At 39.3% G+C, this 16,663-nt stretch overlaps 2 protein-coding genes across 2 annotated transcripts in view; both read right to left on the bottom strand.

Annotated features, from left to right (window-relative positions):
• LOC121628724 (NACHT, LRR and PYD domains-containing protein 12-like) overlaps positions 1-16,663 on the bottom strand; it is a 2,607,341-nt gene that overhangs the window by 1,306,874 nt on the left and 1,283,804 nt on the right. The gene's annotated exons all lie outside the window — the stretch shown is intronic.
• LOC121628740 (NACHT, LRR and PYD domains-containing protein 1-like) overlaps positions 1-16,663 on the bottom strand; it is a 32,481-nt gene that overhangs the window by 13,746 nt on the left and 2,072 nt on the right. Inside the window, exons 2-8 of the mRNA XM_041968046.1 lie at positions 12,723-12,899; positions 12,216-12,389; positions 11,807-11,847; positions 9,623-9,802; positions 3,092-3,162; positions 2,617-2,672; positions 1,787-1,827 (exon numbers count right to left, since the gene is read on the bottom strand). Of these exons, the coding sequence (XP_041823980.1) occupies positions 1,787-1,827; positions 2,617-2,672; positions 3,092-3,162; positions 9,623-9,802; positions 11,807-11,847; positions 12,216-12,389; positions 12,723-12,898 (739 nt within the window). The 5' untranslated portion in view covers position 12,899. The remainder of the gene's footprint in view (positions 1-1,786; positions 1,828-2,616; positions 2,673-3,091; positions 3,163-9,622; positions 9,803-11,806; positions 11,848-12,215; positions 12,390-12,722; positions 12,900-16,663) is intronic.

Genomic DNA, 16,663 nt, shown 5'->3' on the forward strand with positions numbered 1-16,663 from the left:
ACCCCCATGTTTAAACATGGTTGCTTTATTTTAAACACTTTCATTTATATTTATCTGAAAAGTGCTAAATAAATAAAATTTAATTGATTTTGATTGTACAGATTCTGATTAGGACAGTTGCATTTTCCAGTAAAATCGTATCAAAGTCCTTTCAAATTCTCCCTGATATTTTCTATCAAGCTAAAGAATAACTTAAGGAGAAGGTCGGTTTTTACCCCCTTTATCTAAGATTCACAACAAATCTTAATAATGAGTCTTAATCCCAAATGTGGATTTGTTATATCTGTAAAAACTACATTGTTCTTCTGGACTGTGCTACTTGGATTTGTTCTGCACATTCAGCCAGAGGCTGTCAGACCTGCCTGCAAGCCCCCACTTGGATCTGCTATAGTGCTGCGCTATGGGAGTACGATGGACTTTACTCTACAGCCCACAGATGTCTCATCCTTCTGGACTACAATATTTGTCGGACTTCCTACCACTCAGGTATTTCATCTTATTCCGATCTTTTCAACTATGTTGCTGCAGCAGCTCTCTGACTCTAACTCTCTGCTCGTGGTTATGCCTTCAGTAAAAGATAAACAAGGACTTTTTTTCGGTGCTGCCCTCTGGCACATGTTAATTATTATTCTTGTGCTCTTTATCTCTGGGAATGTTCACCCAAATCCTGGACCTGGTATAGATAATTCTAAGTCCTTCCACAACCTCCACCTTCGCCTCAACTCCAGTAAAACAAAGTGCATCCTTTTTAGTCGGAAAACTGGTGCCGACACCCTACCAATACTCACTTGTTTAGAAGGCACAGCTTTGGATTATGTCAATTCCTATAAATACCTGGGCATCTGGCTGGATTCATCTCTGTCATTCATCACCCACATCAATAATCTTCAAGCCAAAATAAAAGCCAGATTAGCCTTTCTTTTCCGTAACAAAGCCTCTTTCACCCACGAAACCAAATGCACTTTAGTCAAATTGACTTTACTTCCAATTCTTGATTATGGTGACATCATTTATAAAATGGAAACAAGCACAGCCCTTAAAAAGTTAGACACTCTCTACCACTCAGCCATGCGCTTTGCCACACCCACCACTGTGATCTCTATAAATTGGTGGGCTGGCCATCCCTTCACACCTGGCGACTCCATCATTGGTTTCTTTTTATTTACAAGTCAATCTTGCACAAGACACCTTTCTATCTGTCATCTCTTCTCCACTTCGCTCACAGCACTCATCACACCAGGTCATCCGAATTTATTAAGCTCATTACTCCCAAAACTTCCACTGTTTTTGGCCGTAACGCCTTCCACTTTTCCGCTTTAAATGACTGGAACACACTGCAGAGCACTCTTAAACTTCCATCTCTGATATCTGTTTCCTTGTTTAGACAGAGACTTCAACAGATTATTGTCGACACTTGTTCCTGCTGACGATGCTGACTCTCACTTATGCTTATCTTTTCACATAGATCTGTCCCACATACTGAAACCTACTCCCTTCCCCCTTTCATTTTTATATATTTGTATTTGCTCTGCGTTGTTAGGTGTATTTTTTGTATTGTTTTATTGTGGTTCTTGTGTATGCACAGTTGTATGTTTGTATGTATATACGTTATTTATTCCTGCTGGGGCCTCTTGGCCAGGTCATTTTTACAAATGAGAACTGGCTCTCAAATATTTTTACCTGGTTAAATAAAGGTTAAAAAAAAAAAATAGAATCAGCACATTCCTTTAAGATCAGATGTTACTGACAATAGATCAATAAAAGTAAGCAGAATTGTAGTACTCACCAATTTTGTCACTGGGAGCTTTGGCTGTCCTATCACTGCCCCTGCATGAATAAACATATCCAGAAATTTAGGAGCGAGATGAGAAAATCATGATTTTATGTAAATGAGCTTTACTTAACAAGAAATGTGAAAGCAATGCTGGGCTGTCTTAATCAATAAACTGTAATTAAAATCATAAAACCATGTATCATAAAAAAATACCTGAAATTATTTTCATAGCTGAAGTCTTTACAGTTTGAGTCTTATAATAAAAAAAATAAAAAGATTAATTTTAGTGTGACAGCTCGTCTCATACAAGAACGTGAGGATGATTGTTCAAAACTGATCAGGATCACCTTAAAGACCACCACCAATACTGGAGCAGAAAGACCCTTCATCTTCTTTCTGGACTTGAACAGAAATCTCAGCTCTGAGTTTTGACACATTAGTTGTTCTTCCTCCTAAAGAGCCTGTACTCTGGTTTTGGGAGTCTAACTCCTGAAGTTTAGATCAACTATTAAACTGTTCAGTTGAGCTCATTCAGTTGTTTCCAGCTTAGGTTCAACATTTAATAAAACCCACTAGTGAGAGTTTTAAAACGCTGTATGACCTGCACATATCCTCTGATTTTCCTGTTCAAGTTGTTCTAGTAATAGAGGAACTCTTCTCAGGATCCAGCCAAGAACAATAAACTGAATGAATAAAGTGATCTCCATTAATTTAAATGTCTGATAAGCAGGAAAAAGAAGGAGGACGACTGGGGGGTAATTTTATCCATTACAAAGATACAAGATTAATAATAATAGCTTCAGTCTGATTAAACAGGGTCATGAGATGAGTTTGAGGATCACCTGTACAAGACTTGTGCAGATTCAGTTTCACCCTCTAGAGTGACGTCAGAAGGAGCCTGAAATATAAAAGAAACATGTTTGATAACAAATTAACCAATTTCTGTTCAGAAAAATATTCTTACAGTCTGAACATAACTGAAGCATTTTGTGCAGATCATGAATTCTACAGTTTATGACGACAAAGCTTCAATTCAGAGAAATTATGTTGAAAAGAAAAAGAAAATCACACATTTCTGTGACAGAAATAAAGAATAAAAAGCTGTGGTGTGGTATAAGATCAAGGTTAAGATAAAACTCACCTGTCTGCGCTGCAGTAAACTCAAAATCTGATCTATAAACCAGTTTTTATAATCACAGCATTGATGTCTGTCCCTCTGAACAAGCATCAGCAGCCGCAGACGTTAAAATCTTTATATGACCTGCTGAGTGCTGAGCTCTAAATTTGTGTGGAAGGTCAGATAATTATTTTTCTAACCTTCATCGTCTCCATTTCATCCTCGGAAGAACCAGACTCTGTGTCTGAATCCAGTTTGACACCAGAGACACCTGATGGGAGAAGACAAACCAGTTCACCAGAACTCTCTTCATCAGATCTGAGTCAGAACAATTTTCCTCTTAGACACTCTGGTATTAAATTGTCATCTTTGTTGGGGGTGTGTGAGTGTGTGTGCCACCTTTAGAACAGGTAAATGATCTCTCTACATATTTACTCAGCTCCAGAGGTGAACCATCAGGGCTTTTTGATCCTAAGGTCATGGTCTAATGTATTATAAAAGCTGTTTGTTAAACATTTATTTATAATAATCTTACGTACATGACTGGACGTAGTCTCCCCCAATAAGACTGTCCGTTGTTATCCAAATAACAAACCTTGAATAACACAAGATGTCAAAGCTGCCCTCAACAGGAAGAAGGTGGCTTTCATGAACCATGACAGGGAGGCAATGCAATTAGCACAGAGGGAGGTGAAACAATGCCTGATGGTGGCGAGGGACACCTACAGAAAGAAGGTGGAGGATAAACTGAGTGAGAGTCGTATGAAGGAGGTCTGGGATGGTGTCAACACCATCACAGGCTTTGTCTCCTGCAGTCAGATGAACCATCTCCAGCTTAACACCTCAAAGACTAAGGTGCTGGTTATTGACTTCAGGAAGTCCAGCCCACAACCACGTCCAGTGACCATCAGGGACAATAAGGTGGAGATTGTAGACGACTACAGGTACCTCGGGTTGTGGCTGGATAACAAGCTGGACTGGACATGCTGTACAGATCACCTGTACAAGAAGGGCCAAAGCCGTCTGTGCTTCCTGCGAAGACTGAGATCTTTTAACATCTGCAGGAAACTCCTGTGGATGTTCTATCAGTCTGTGGTGGCTAGTACGCTTTTTTATGCTGTTGTCTGCTGGGGGGGTAACATGACAAAAAGGTGTGCTAACAGGCTGGAAAAACTCATCAGGCGGGTGGGCTCTGTGGTTGGCATGAAGCTGGACTCCCTGGTGACAGTGGCAGAGAGGAGAACACTAAAAAAACTACTGGCTATTGTGAATGATGCCAGTCACCCTCTGCACACTGTCATCAGTGCACAGAGAAGCCTGACCAGTAACAGGCTGCTCCTCCCCAAGAGTAGGACCAACCGGCTCAGAGACTCCTTTGTCCCCTGAGCCATCAAACTGTACAACTCTGCATTAGGCAGGAGGGGGAGAAGGAGGGGAGAGAGGGAGGTGTGCAGTCCGCCTGATACAACACATGCACAATAACCCATACAAATAGTTGCAATAACGTATACGTGCAATAGTGAACTGGGAATCTGTACCACCTCTACTGTGTGCAATGCTTGTTTATATTGTTTTATTAACTTATCTTATTGTTATTATTGTTATATTTATTGCATTCTATTTGCCTCTATTTTGCTTTGTACCTGTATATATTGTGTCTTGTGCTTGTCCTGCTTTACTGTTGGTGTTGTATTACTGCTGGTACCCAAATTTCCCTGAGGGCTCTCTGAAGGGATTAATAAAGTATTTCTATTCTATTCTATTCTATTTCTAACTAAATAAATGTTTATTATTAAATAAACCCTTTGAATTTGTCGTTTGTTTTGAAACATGAAGAGTTAATTCAAAGAAGCCAGTTTGTTTTGTGTTTTCCAGCTGGTTTGTGTTTAGCTCTGTAAGTGGAGAATTACAGCCTATGATGAGTTTAAAGAGAGATCTGTTCAAACAGCTGAGTTCATGGATCATATTTTTTAAACTAATCACAAGCCACCATGATGCTTTAACTGTGGCTGGATATCTGTGTCGTTTTTAAGATGAGCTTTACAACTCTGGTTCAGACGGCATGACGCTATTTACATTCAACATAGTTTGATGGCAGGAAGCCGGATTTACCGGTTCTCTGCACAGTTCCGGTCATCCAACCATCACTGCGGAGTTTAGAGTTGATGATGATGTCATCCTTAGTGAGTGAGACTTCATCTTCTTCTCGAGCCTCAAAGTCATACAGTGCCCGACAAACAGGCTGTGTAGAAACTGTGTGACAGACATGGAAACATGTAGGGTGACTGAGAGTGGCAGATAATAAACCTCTCCTGTCTCAGTTTGATAAAGCAGTTTTAATCTCTTTCCTGTGGGAAATACCAAAATCACTTTCACTGTTACTCAGCACCAGAGGTGAACCATCAGGCCCCTTTGGCCCTTGGAGCGGGTGTAATGTGTTATAAAAGCTATTTATTAAACATTTTCAATTGAAATATTCCTATGTACATCACTAATTCAAACTAAATCAATGTTTCATAAAAAATAAACCCCTTATATCTCTGTAACTGATGGGCCTTTGGGAGAATTGAATTAAAAAGAGATCTACTGAAAATGACAGCTGAAATAATTGATCATATTTTTGCACCAATTACAAGCTACCACGTTGCTTTTCAGTGGAAGTTTTATCTTGAGATCTGCTCTAAATGAACCTAATGAACCTAAATATTTCTGTGACTGACACAGTCTGCTGTCCCATCCTGTCCCAACCTCCACTGTCACCCCCCTACCCAAGAAATCCCCCATGACTAGCCTCAACGACAACCGGCTGGTGGAACTCACACCAGTGGTGATTAAATGCTTTGAAAAACTGGTCATGAGTCACATCATGACTTTCATAGCCCCCAGCTCGGACCCATACAAGTTTGCCTATAAGGCAAACAGGTCAGCAGAGGATGCCATGAACGCAGCGCTACACACCACGCTGACACACTTGGAGAAACAAGGAAATTAAGCCCGCCTTGTCTTTGTGGATTATAGCTCAGCTTTTAACACCATCCTTCCCCATGGTCTCACGAGGAAACTGCTGAACCTAGGACTACCTCCTTCCACATGTCTCTGGATTAAGAACTTTTTGTCAGAATGCCTGCAGAGGGTCAGGATCGGTCCCCACACCTCTGCACCCCTTACACCGGTTCCCCTCAAGGCTGCATGAGGAGTCCCTTGCTTTTCACTCTCTGCACCTCCGACTGCACCCCATCCACATCCGCAACACCTTCATTAAATATGTGGACAACACCACAGTGGTAAGTCGCATCACAGGTGGTGATGAGGCCGCTTATTGGGATGAGTTGCAACAGCTGACTGTGCGGTGCAGCAACAACAACTTGCTCCTGAACACATTCAAGACAAAGGAGCTAATTCTAGACTTTAGAAAGAACAGAACATACATTCAGCCTACTCTCATTGGTGGGGCCTATGTGGAAAGGGTCAGTGATTTCCGCTTTCTGGGAGTCCACATTGAGGAGAAACTGATCTGGAACAAGACCCCACAGATGGTAAAACAGGCACAAAAAAGACTCCACTTCCTGAGAATCCTCAGGAAAACATCAGTAAGAGACTGCTTGTCTCTTTTTACCGTTCCACCATGGAAAGCATCCTCACATACTGCCTCTGTACGTGGTTTGCCAGCTACAGAGTTGCAACAGGCAAAAGGAAAGTACTCCAGAGGGTGACCAAAATAGCCAAGAAGATCATTGGGTGCCCTCTACCCACACTGGAGGGGCTACCGCCTCAGGTGAGCCAATACCATTCTGAAGGACTCTTACCATTTGTGAGATTTTGTTGACGAGATGAGACGAAAATGTTCAGGGCTGATTGTCCGACATTAAAAATGCACGATATTTCTGTCGATTGTAAGTGCAATCTGTCAGTCAGCAATGCTGCTGCACCTTGGCCACGCCCACCACCTGATGTGCAGCACACAGACAATCAGTTTATTCATTCATAGAGGAATCATGGTGGCAGAGTCAACGAAGGGGTTTGGTTTGCATCCCTGTTGATGGGAAAGTCTCGGCTAAAGCTATCAATCTGGTAAAGGATCTGGTTATTATACAAAAGCATTAAGGTTAACTTGTTTTATGAATAGCAATACTTGTCAGCCTTGATTCCACTTTTTAATATGTATTATTGGCCTTAATTAACTTGTTAAAAGACTAATACTATATTTGACTAAAACTAGTCAACTTAGAAATGACTCAAATGTGAATAAAACTAACACTAAAACTGAGATGCCTGCCAAAAACAACACTGGTTTATATATATATATATATATATATATATATATATATATATATATATATATATATATATATATATATATATATATATATATATATATATAAACATATATATGTGTGTATGTATGTATGTATGTATGTATGTATGTATGTATGTATATATATATATATATATATATATATATATATATAAATATATACCGGGAGTTAAGCAGTTAACGTCTCGTTTCCGGGTGTAGCCTCAGGTCTGTAAATGTAACTGTAAACATGTGTGGTATCCACAGAAAGTCCAGAATCTCAACTAACAGCTCGGTAAAACAATTTCTATGACCAACAAACATAGATAAGACAACAAATAATTCAAAAACTTAGAAAAGTTAGAAGTAGGACAAAGACTCCCATTACAGATCAAGTTGGTGGAAAAATTAAGACTTTTCAAAAGCATTTTGGGTCCCCATGCTTCTAGAAGATGGGCTGAGCTTGTGTAACCTATTATATGCTGTCTATAAAGGGAAATCCTAGATATGAGATTATATCCTCAGTTAAAGGAGCTTATTTAAGTCTGCTCATCTCAGACAGCTGTCTGACTTCACTATATTGTAAATTTTAGGGTGGAAATGTTTACGAATATATACAGGTGCTCATCAGAAAATTATATTATCATGAAAAGATTTTTTCAGTAATTCCATTCAAAAAGTGAAACTTGTATAATGTAGACATTCATTCCCCACAGACTGACATATTTCAATGTCTATTTCTTTTCACTTTGATGATTATAACTGACAACTAATGTAAACCCCAAATTCAATATCCCAGAAAATTTGATTATTATTTAATATACAAAAAAGGGATTTCTAGAAACGCTGGCCAGCTGATAAGTATGAACATGAAAAGTATGAGCATGGTAAAACACTCAATACTTAGTTGGGGCTTCTTTTGCCTGAATTACTGCAGCAGTGCGGCGTGGCATGGAGTCTGTGGTACTGCTCAGGTGTTATGAGAGCCCAGGTATCTCTGATAGTTACCTTCAGCTCTTCTGCATTGTTGGGTCTGGCATTTCACATCTTCCTCTTCACAATACCCCATAGATTTTCTATGGGGTTAAGGTCAGGTCAGTTTGCTGGCCAATGGTCCTTAAACCAGGTACTGGTAGCTTTGGCACTGTGTGCAGGTGCTGGAAAATTTAATCTACATCACCATAAAGTTGGTCAGCAGCAGGAAGTGGTCTAAAACTTCCTGGTAGACAGCTGCATTGACCATGGACCAACACCAGCAGATGACATGGCATCCCAAACCATCACTGACTATGGAAACTACACTCGACCTCAAGTAATATGGATGTTGTCCCTCTCCTCTCTTCCTCCAGATTCTGGGACCTTCATTTCCAAAGGACATGCAAAATTTCCTTTCATCAGAGAACATAACTTTGGACCACTCAGCAGCAGTCCAGTCCTTTTTGTCTTTAGTTCAGGCGAGACGCTTCTGACACTGTTTCTTGTTCAAGTGTGGCTTGACACAAGCAATGCGACAGCTGAAACCCATGTCTTGCTTACGTCTGTGTGTGGTGGTTTCTGAAGCTCTGACTCCAGCTGCAGTCCACTCTTTGTGAATCTCCCCCACATTTTTTATGGGTTTTGTTTCACAATCCTCTCCAGGGTGTTATTAATGTGCTTGGACACAGAGCTTTGTGAACAGCCAGCCTCTTTAGCAATGACCTTTGGTGTCTTGCCCTCCTTGTGCAAAGTGTCAATGGTCCTTTTTTAGACAACTGTCAGGTCAGCAGTCTTCCCCATGATTGTGTAGCCACCTGAACTAGACTGAGAAACCATTTAAAGGCCTTTGCAGGTGTTTTGAGTTAATTAGCTGATTAGAGTGTGGCACTAGGTGTCTTCAATATTGAACCTTTCCACAATATTCTAATTATCTGAGAAATTCAATTTCTAGTTTTCATTAGTTGTCAGTTATAATCATCAATATTAAAAGAAATAAACACTTGCAATATGTCATTCTGTGAGCAATGAATGTCTACATTATACAAGTTTCACGTTTTGAATGGAATTACTGGAATAAATCAACTTTTTCATGACAACAAGACCTTTGTTTATTTTCTTGAGACTACAACAACAAGAAAAACGTTTGTTTTGTTCTGGTTTTCTGTCAAAAAGCGCTAACTTGTCAAATTGTGCTACAACAGACTTAATTTATAGTTTATCTTTTGATCTATGCTACGCTTTCACAACAGAATTCTGCACATACTTCTTTAATTTTGTGCAGTCAAAAAAGACACAAATAAAGTAAAGTAAATGAAATCACGTGTTAGTGAGACATTTCCCTGTGTGGTGCTGCTTTTGGTGGAACATGTCACTGATTCCATAGTGAAGGCTGGCTGGATCTCTGCAGCGTTTTTTAAGTTGAGCTTTACAACTTTGGTTCCAACAGTATGATGCTACTTACATTCAACAGAGGTTGATGGCAGGAAGCCGGATTTGCAGGTTCTCTGCACAGTCCCAGTCATCCAACCTTTAGAGATGGTCAGAGAGTTGATGATGATGATGTCATCTTTAGTGAATGAGACTTCATTGTCTTCCCGAGCCTCATAGCCATACAGTGCCTGACAAACAGGCTGTGCAGAAACTGTATAACAGACATGGAAAAATGTAGGGTGATTGAGGGTACTGATTTAAAGTGGCATATACAGTATATATATACATATATATATATATATATATATATATATATATATATATATATTCTTATGAATGTGTGTAGTTTTTAATTAAATAAATAAATAAACAGGTGCATTTCCATTAAAACAGTATCAAAATCCTTATAAATTCTTCCTGGGGGAGGCGGTTGCCACTGGGCTCCTGGGGCCCTGGGCCCTTCGCTCGGGCCGCCCTGGATGGCCGGTGCCTGGCGGGGTCAGCAGCTGCCGATCCTGGCCTGTGCCCCGTGACCACTGTGGGTTCTGGCTGGGCCTCTCCTCTGCCACCCTCTGGGTGGGACTGGGATCATCTTCAGTGTGGGGTGGCTTGGGTTCGTGCTCCGGGGCTGCTGCTGATGACCCGGGTCTCTGGGTTGCCCTAGTCTGTCCCTCGGCTCTGTGGAGGCATGGTCGCATTTGCACAATCTCACTCACCACTCCTCATCACTGATCCCTTCTTATTCCTCGTACTTTGCATGCTGACACAGTCACTGAGTTGTCCGGTGGGTCTACACGTTGAGAGAATTTCTCTGTGAGTTTGTATCTGGCAATTTGATTGTTGTTGTGATACGTTTGTGATATGGTTTCTTTTTGTTTTTGGTTTTGGGTTTTTTTTTGTTTTTTTCTTGGTTAGTAATTAGGAACTTGATTACTGTCAGCTCTGTTGTTTCTGTGAAAACTGTCTTAGGAAATTTTCTGGTGTGTTTCTGTTCAGGTGAAGCAATTTGTTGTCTGGTGATGGCTTGGACTGCAGGGTTGTTCCCTTCTATTTGTTGTGTTTTTGTCTCCTCTTTCTTCTTTCTTTCTATTTTACTGTCTTCCTTCTTCTTTTTCTTCTTCCCCCTCCGGTCAAGTCCAGCAAGATTATGTAGATTCCATAAATAAATAAATAACATTAAATAAGTAAATGAATCAGAGTATAAAAAGGAGCTTTATATCCATAAACCTCCCCTTGACAGATGTAAAGAAATTTATTGGGATACTAATCAAGGAATTATTCAGGTGTACTATTTATTTTCATTTATTCTTATGATAAGTTCATACATTTACTAATAGTGTGTTATGAATCCTTTTGCGACAGTAAGACTCCTCATATGGAGCGAGGTGAAAAATGGTATGTGAGAGATTGATTACTAGAATGTACTGAGTGGTTTATGTCAGGGATGCAATTGTTTATTGTTTCGTACTGAGTGGCTTATCTGATTCAGAGTGCATCCTGCAAAGGAAAATCGCACCTGGGCTTGTGTGTGTGTGTGTGTGTGTGTGTGTGTGTGTGTGTGTGTGTGTGTGTGTGTGTGTGTGTGTGTGTGTGTGTGTGTGTGTGTGTGTGTGTCTTAAAGGGATTAATAAAGTATTTTCTAATCTCTCCCATACAGAAAATAGGAAACCAGTGCCGTCTGTCAGATGACACATGGAACTTTGCCCAGAAACTGCAGATTAGTCAGCAGAAACTGTCAGGAAAAGGAGGAGCCTGTAATTATAAATGGGTTCAAAAAACAGGTAGTAGTGTTCTGTTTGTGGCAGGCAGCAGGACACTTTTCTGTCTGTTTGCTAGCAGCCACGTAACAGAACTCAGAGACACATTCCTCATATCAATTGTAATCAATAAATATTCAACTGAGAGAAGTAGTAGTGTCGTCTGTACTCCATCAACATGAGGGAGAAGGACCTAAGAGAAATGTAAATAGATTATTAGTACTCTTTAGGCATGTGGGAACAGAGTACCCGCCTGAAGGGCGTGTGGGAAAAAAGTACTATCTGGATTGATGAAAACTAATCAATTTTAAGGTATTCTCCAACACAGAGCAAATTTGTTTGGCAAAACACAGCAACCAGACTACCATCCAGTTTGCTAAGATGCCGGACAAGACAGATTTAAACAAAAAAACAACAACAATAGATTAATAAATATAAGGTATAATTATAGTACTCACCAATTTTATCACTGGAACCTTCGATTGTCCTACCATTGAGCCTGTATGAATAATTTCAGAACTGAGATGAGAAAACAATCATTTTAGGTAAATTAGAAAGCAATCCTAGGCTCTCTTAATTAATAGAATTCACTCACAAACATCAGACAAATAACTCATTGAAATATTTTTTGTATTTCTTTTAGAAGTCTTATGATTAATGAAAGTACAAAGATTAATTTTAGTGTTACACAGCTCGTCTTATACAGGTGCACCAGAATAATTGTTCAAAACTAATCAAGATCATCTTAAATAACCATCCTACAACTATGTAATAAATGAGACAAGCTTAATAATTTTCACAAAAAAAAAAAAATATGACAAAACTCTCTTGCCTGATATATGCTTGGCTTTGTGAAATGTTACCCACCTTAGAGTCTCCAGTCGACAGTAAGGACTCCTCACAAGAGCACACAACATTTGTGCATTTGAATCCTGTAACTCATTTCCTGCCAGGTTAAGATCTCTAAGATGGAAGGGGTTCGACCACAAAGCTGATACCAGAGAAGCACAGCTGATCTCTGACAACTTGCAGTCCCACAAGCTGAGAACAGAATGAAATATTAAATTAAAATCATAATCTAATCAGTCATCTGTGATTCTTTTGTGGATAAATAAATCACTGTTCCACAGGCATAAAGATGTCAGAAAAACAGCCTCACACGCATTAATGTAAACATAGAGTAATAACATGGAGCTGGCCACATTTAAACCCTTCAGAGAAGGATCAGGATAATAGTGACACGTGCATTTGAACAATGTAATCTGCATGTCTTTCTTTTTTCTGCCTTTAGATTACTTTGCTGTGAATTAGCACCTTACAAATGAAGCTGAATTAAACTGAAATTAAATCAATAATGACAGGCAATGAACTGACCTCAGAGTCTCCAGCTGACATTGTGGACTTGCAAGAAAACCACACAGTTTTTTAAGCCTGCCTAAGCCCCGACTACTATTTCCACCAAGGTCCAGGTGTTTCAGATTGGAGGGATTGGACTTCAGAGCTGCACCCAGAAAATCACAGCTCCTTTCTGATAATGTGCAGTAGGTCATTCTGTATGAAATAAATTATGCAACGTTAGTAGACAACATTCTTGCTTGAAATCAAAGAGAGCTACATAATCTGGTCAGAGATGAAAAATGTTCAGTGTAAAGTTTTAGGGAAAAAGAAAATTCAAACAAGTAACAAGTAACAAGACTGATAAGAGTAAACTAAAACTAGTACTCCTTAGGGATGGAGACTTTCACAGATTTGAATTAGTGATCAGAGACGTTTGCGATGCGACTGCAGTTTCATTGTGCATCAGATACATGTGCAATGTATCTTCCTTAGCTTGTGTGAATCTTTAAACCCCATGGTTCCATAGATTATGTAAGGGATAATGCTCGACAAGGTGTCCATTATCAGAAATTAATTGACGACGCGGAGGCGTGAACCGTCCTAAGTGGAAGTGGAGGTTGCTTCTGCGAAGTCCATTCATTTCTAATAATGAACACCTTGAAGGGCATTATCCCGCTTATACCACGGACACTTATGAAAGAAAGAAATATTAAATCAATTATTAATATGTTAATGTTGTTTTTTACTGTTAAAAGAAGTAAAAAGTTTTTTGCAAGAAGCGACTGAGTGGACTATTTAATATCTCTTGTTGTGATGCGTTGCCAAGGAAATAACACATGTTAACGAATGTTCTGAGCTTCTGTTGCCACGGTTACTAACTAGCGTTTAGCCAGCGCAATAAATTACAACAGTAATGCTATTTGGCCAGAACTTTTTTTAATATGTCCTATAAGTAAGGGATAATGCCCGACAAAGTGTCCATTATCATAAATTTATGGACAATGTGGAGGCATGAACCATTAATTTATGATCATTTATGATAATTAATGATAAATTATGATAATGATGATAATGGACAATGGCATTATCCCGCTTATACCATGGTCACTTACAAAAGAAATAAATAATAAATTAATTATTAATACGTTAATGTTATTTTTCACCATTAAAATCCTAAGTTATTCACAAGAAGCGGCTGAGTGGACTATTTTGTTGTGGCTCATTGCCAAGGTAACTGGCTCTGACACAGAACTGGCAGCTTGGTCAGTCAGCTGTTGTATTAGACCTGATCAGTGGAGGGGAGGAAGATGATTGCTTAACGTTATATTAAGTGAGACAAAGTATCATTTTAGAGGGCAGGTGCAGCTCTAATAGCTTGTATGTGTCCAAAGGATGATGAGACATTTTGTTTCAAACAGTCAAAGTCCACAGACAGTTTCCTAAATCGTTTTTATTGCAAGGAATATTATCCACCCTTTACTCTGATCAATAAATGTGTATCAAATAAGTAGTAAGTCTATCCTAAATTGTTTTTATAATGTTATCCACCATTCACTCTGTATCAAGTATGCAAGTAAAGTATTCAAGACAGAAAAACAGGCAATGACCTATTTAAAATTAAAAGCAACATTGCCGTTGATCGTGACATTTCATAAAGATACTGACATGTCCGTAGTGGCGTTTGAAGGACGGAGATTTAACATTTGTGGACTCTGACCACTGCTGGTTGGGACGTTGTGGGACGACAAAATGTTGCTCCATTCTCGTCTCTCCTGGGCTGACGGAGCCCAGTAAGCCTGCAAGCTGCTTTCACGGCAATGCATGTCACAGACACGATCTGGTGTGTCTCCAGTTGGCCGTCTGAGTTTCTGCTGCCACGGTTACCAACTAGCGTTTAGTCAGCACAGTAATTTACAACAATAAGGCCTTTTGACCGGAACTTCTTTCATAAGTGTCCATTATCACTTTTTAATGGACACCTTACAGCTTATGAGAATAAAATATTCACCCAGACCATGATATAACAAGTTTTAACAGACACACTACAGCCAATCACAATCAAGTATTCACCAGGACCATGGTATAATGCATAGTTTATCTCCTCTGCACCCATGTTTTTGAGAAGCCGTGAACGCATCATCACTATGTTTTGTAGTTTTGCCATTAATACGCGACTCAGGTGGCACAGTGTTACAGTCTGTCCTGTCACTCCTCCAGCACTCCCCTGATTCTCCAGCCCTCCCCTGATTCTCCACACCTGTCCCTGATCCCAGCTCTCCAATCCACCCAACCTGTCACACCTGTTCCTCATTGTCTCACTAGTCCTTATATACTCCAGCACCACAGTCACTCCCTGTCAGACCTTAACCACGTACCCTGGACTCACTCCCCTGCTAGATTCCTCCCCTCTGCATTTGGTAACAGTATGTTTATCTTCAGTATGTCTGTTCCAGAATAAACCTGTTAACCTTACTTTGTATTCCTGGAGTCCATACGTAACACACAGCCACGGTTAGTAAAAAGCAAACATGGAGAAAAGCGAGACAACAGGTGAAGGGAAGATATTTTTGTGTTTTGTAAAACATTGTAAAATTACAAAGAACATTGTTAGTAAAATGACCTAAGATAAGTATTGTTTGTAAATGGTCCATGTGCTTTTTTTTTTTTTTTTTCTTTTATTAAGAGGCCAAAAATAACTTGCCTAAATAAAAATATTGTACAAGTAGAGAATGAGACTAAAAACAAATGTTAAAAAAATGTTTGATTTAATGTTTATTAGGAGTAAAAAATATCCTCTTGAATTGGACCTTCTTTTTAAGTCGAATTTATTAGTTTGCTTTATAGAAAACAAGGATCAAATACATCCTTCACAGGAAAAGAGAGGACAAAATAATTCTGATGTTACTTAGAAAACAGATGTTTGCTTGTAAATTCTTTGTATTGTGTTTGAATCGCATAATAAATTGTATCGAACTGAATCGCATTGTACAAAGTTAAATTGTTGTCAAATCATTATTGAATCATATCGCATTGTGAACAGGGGTGCAGGTATCTAATCGTATTGGCAGGAGGTCTAACTATATAGTTAATGTTTTGTATCGCCGGCAGGGTATCAAGATGCATATTGAATCAGCCTCAGTGATTGGGATTCATATCCCTAGTACTCTTGTCAGGGTACAGATTTGTTTGTACCTTGAAATAAGACTCATATGAGTGTTTTCCAAAGTGGATAGTTTTGTATTTAACCCAGCTAAAGATCACAATACAACGACGTTTTTATCCAGTTCTGTGGCAAATTTCATTGATCTACTCTTTTCTTTTGGTTTCACTCACAATTTCTGAACTATTAGCTCTGGTCACAAACCAGCAATGTTGCAGCACATCATGCACGTCAACACTCGTCAGCATTAGATGACCACAAGCAGGTGCATTTTTGTGAAAGTTTATTATACATTGTAAATGATAGTTGAACAAACACCCAATTGTTTTATTTAGTGCTTTTATTTTTAGAGGAGTATTCCCTCAGCACTACAACCAGCACTACAACCAACCAGCGAGGGGCTTCATTGACTAACAAATGAGCTGAGAGCAGACTAGACAGTGCAGTCTGCAAACACTTTCAACATGGACGAAAAGATCATGTTAGTTGTGTGTGACTTTCCTGGATTAATCTGGATCAGCCTTGAAGTCCACTATCAAATGATGATATTCACCATGCTGTGTCTTTGTAAAATGGGATGAACCCAGGGTTGTTTTTTTTTCTTTTGTACAATAGAGTCAACAGCAAGATTTCTGTCAATATGAGCAAAATCTTTTGAGTCTTCATCTGTCATGCCTTGTCAATCACGGACTGCTTTGAAAATGTCGAAATTCCCTCCAATATCATAACCAATCTAATATTTTAGATACAAGCAATCAGAGAGCACAATGTGAAAGTGCAATGCAAAAGCGCAAAGCGCTATTGCCGCTGTTTGTCA

Source organism: Melanotaenia boesemani, chromosome 18 (assembly GCF_017639745.1).
Source record: "Melanotaenia boesemani isolate fMelBoe1 chromosome 18, fMelBoe1.pri, whole genome shotgun sequence".
In the NCBI taxonomy this organism is placed as follows: Eukaryota; Metazoa; Chordata; class Actinopteri; order Atheriniformes; family Melanotaeniidae; genus Melanotaenia; species Melanotaenia boesemani.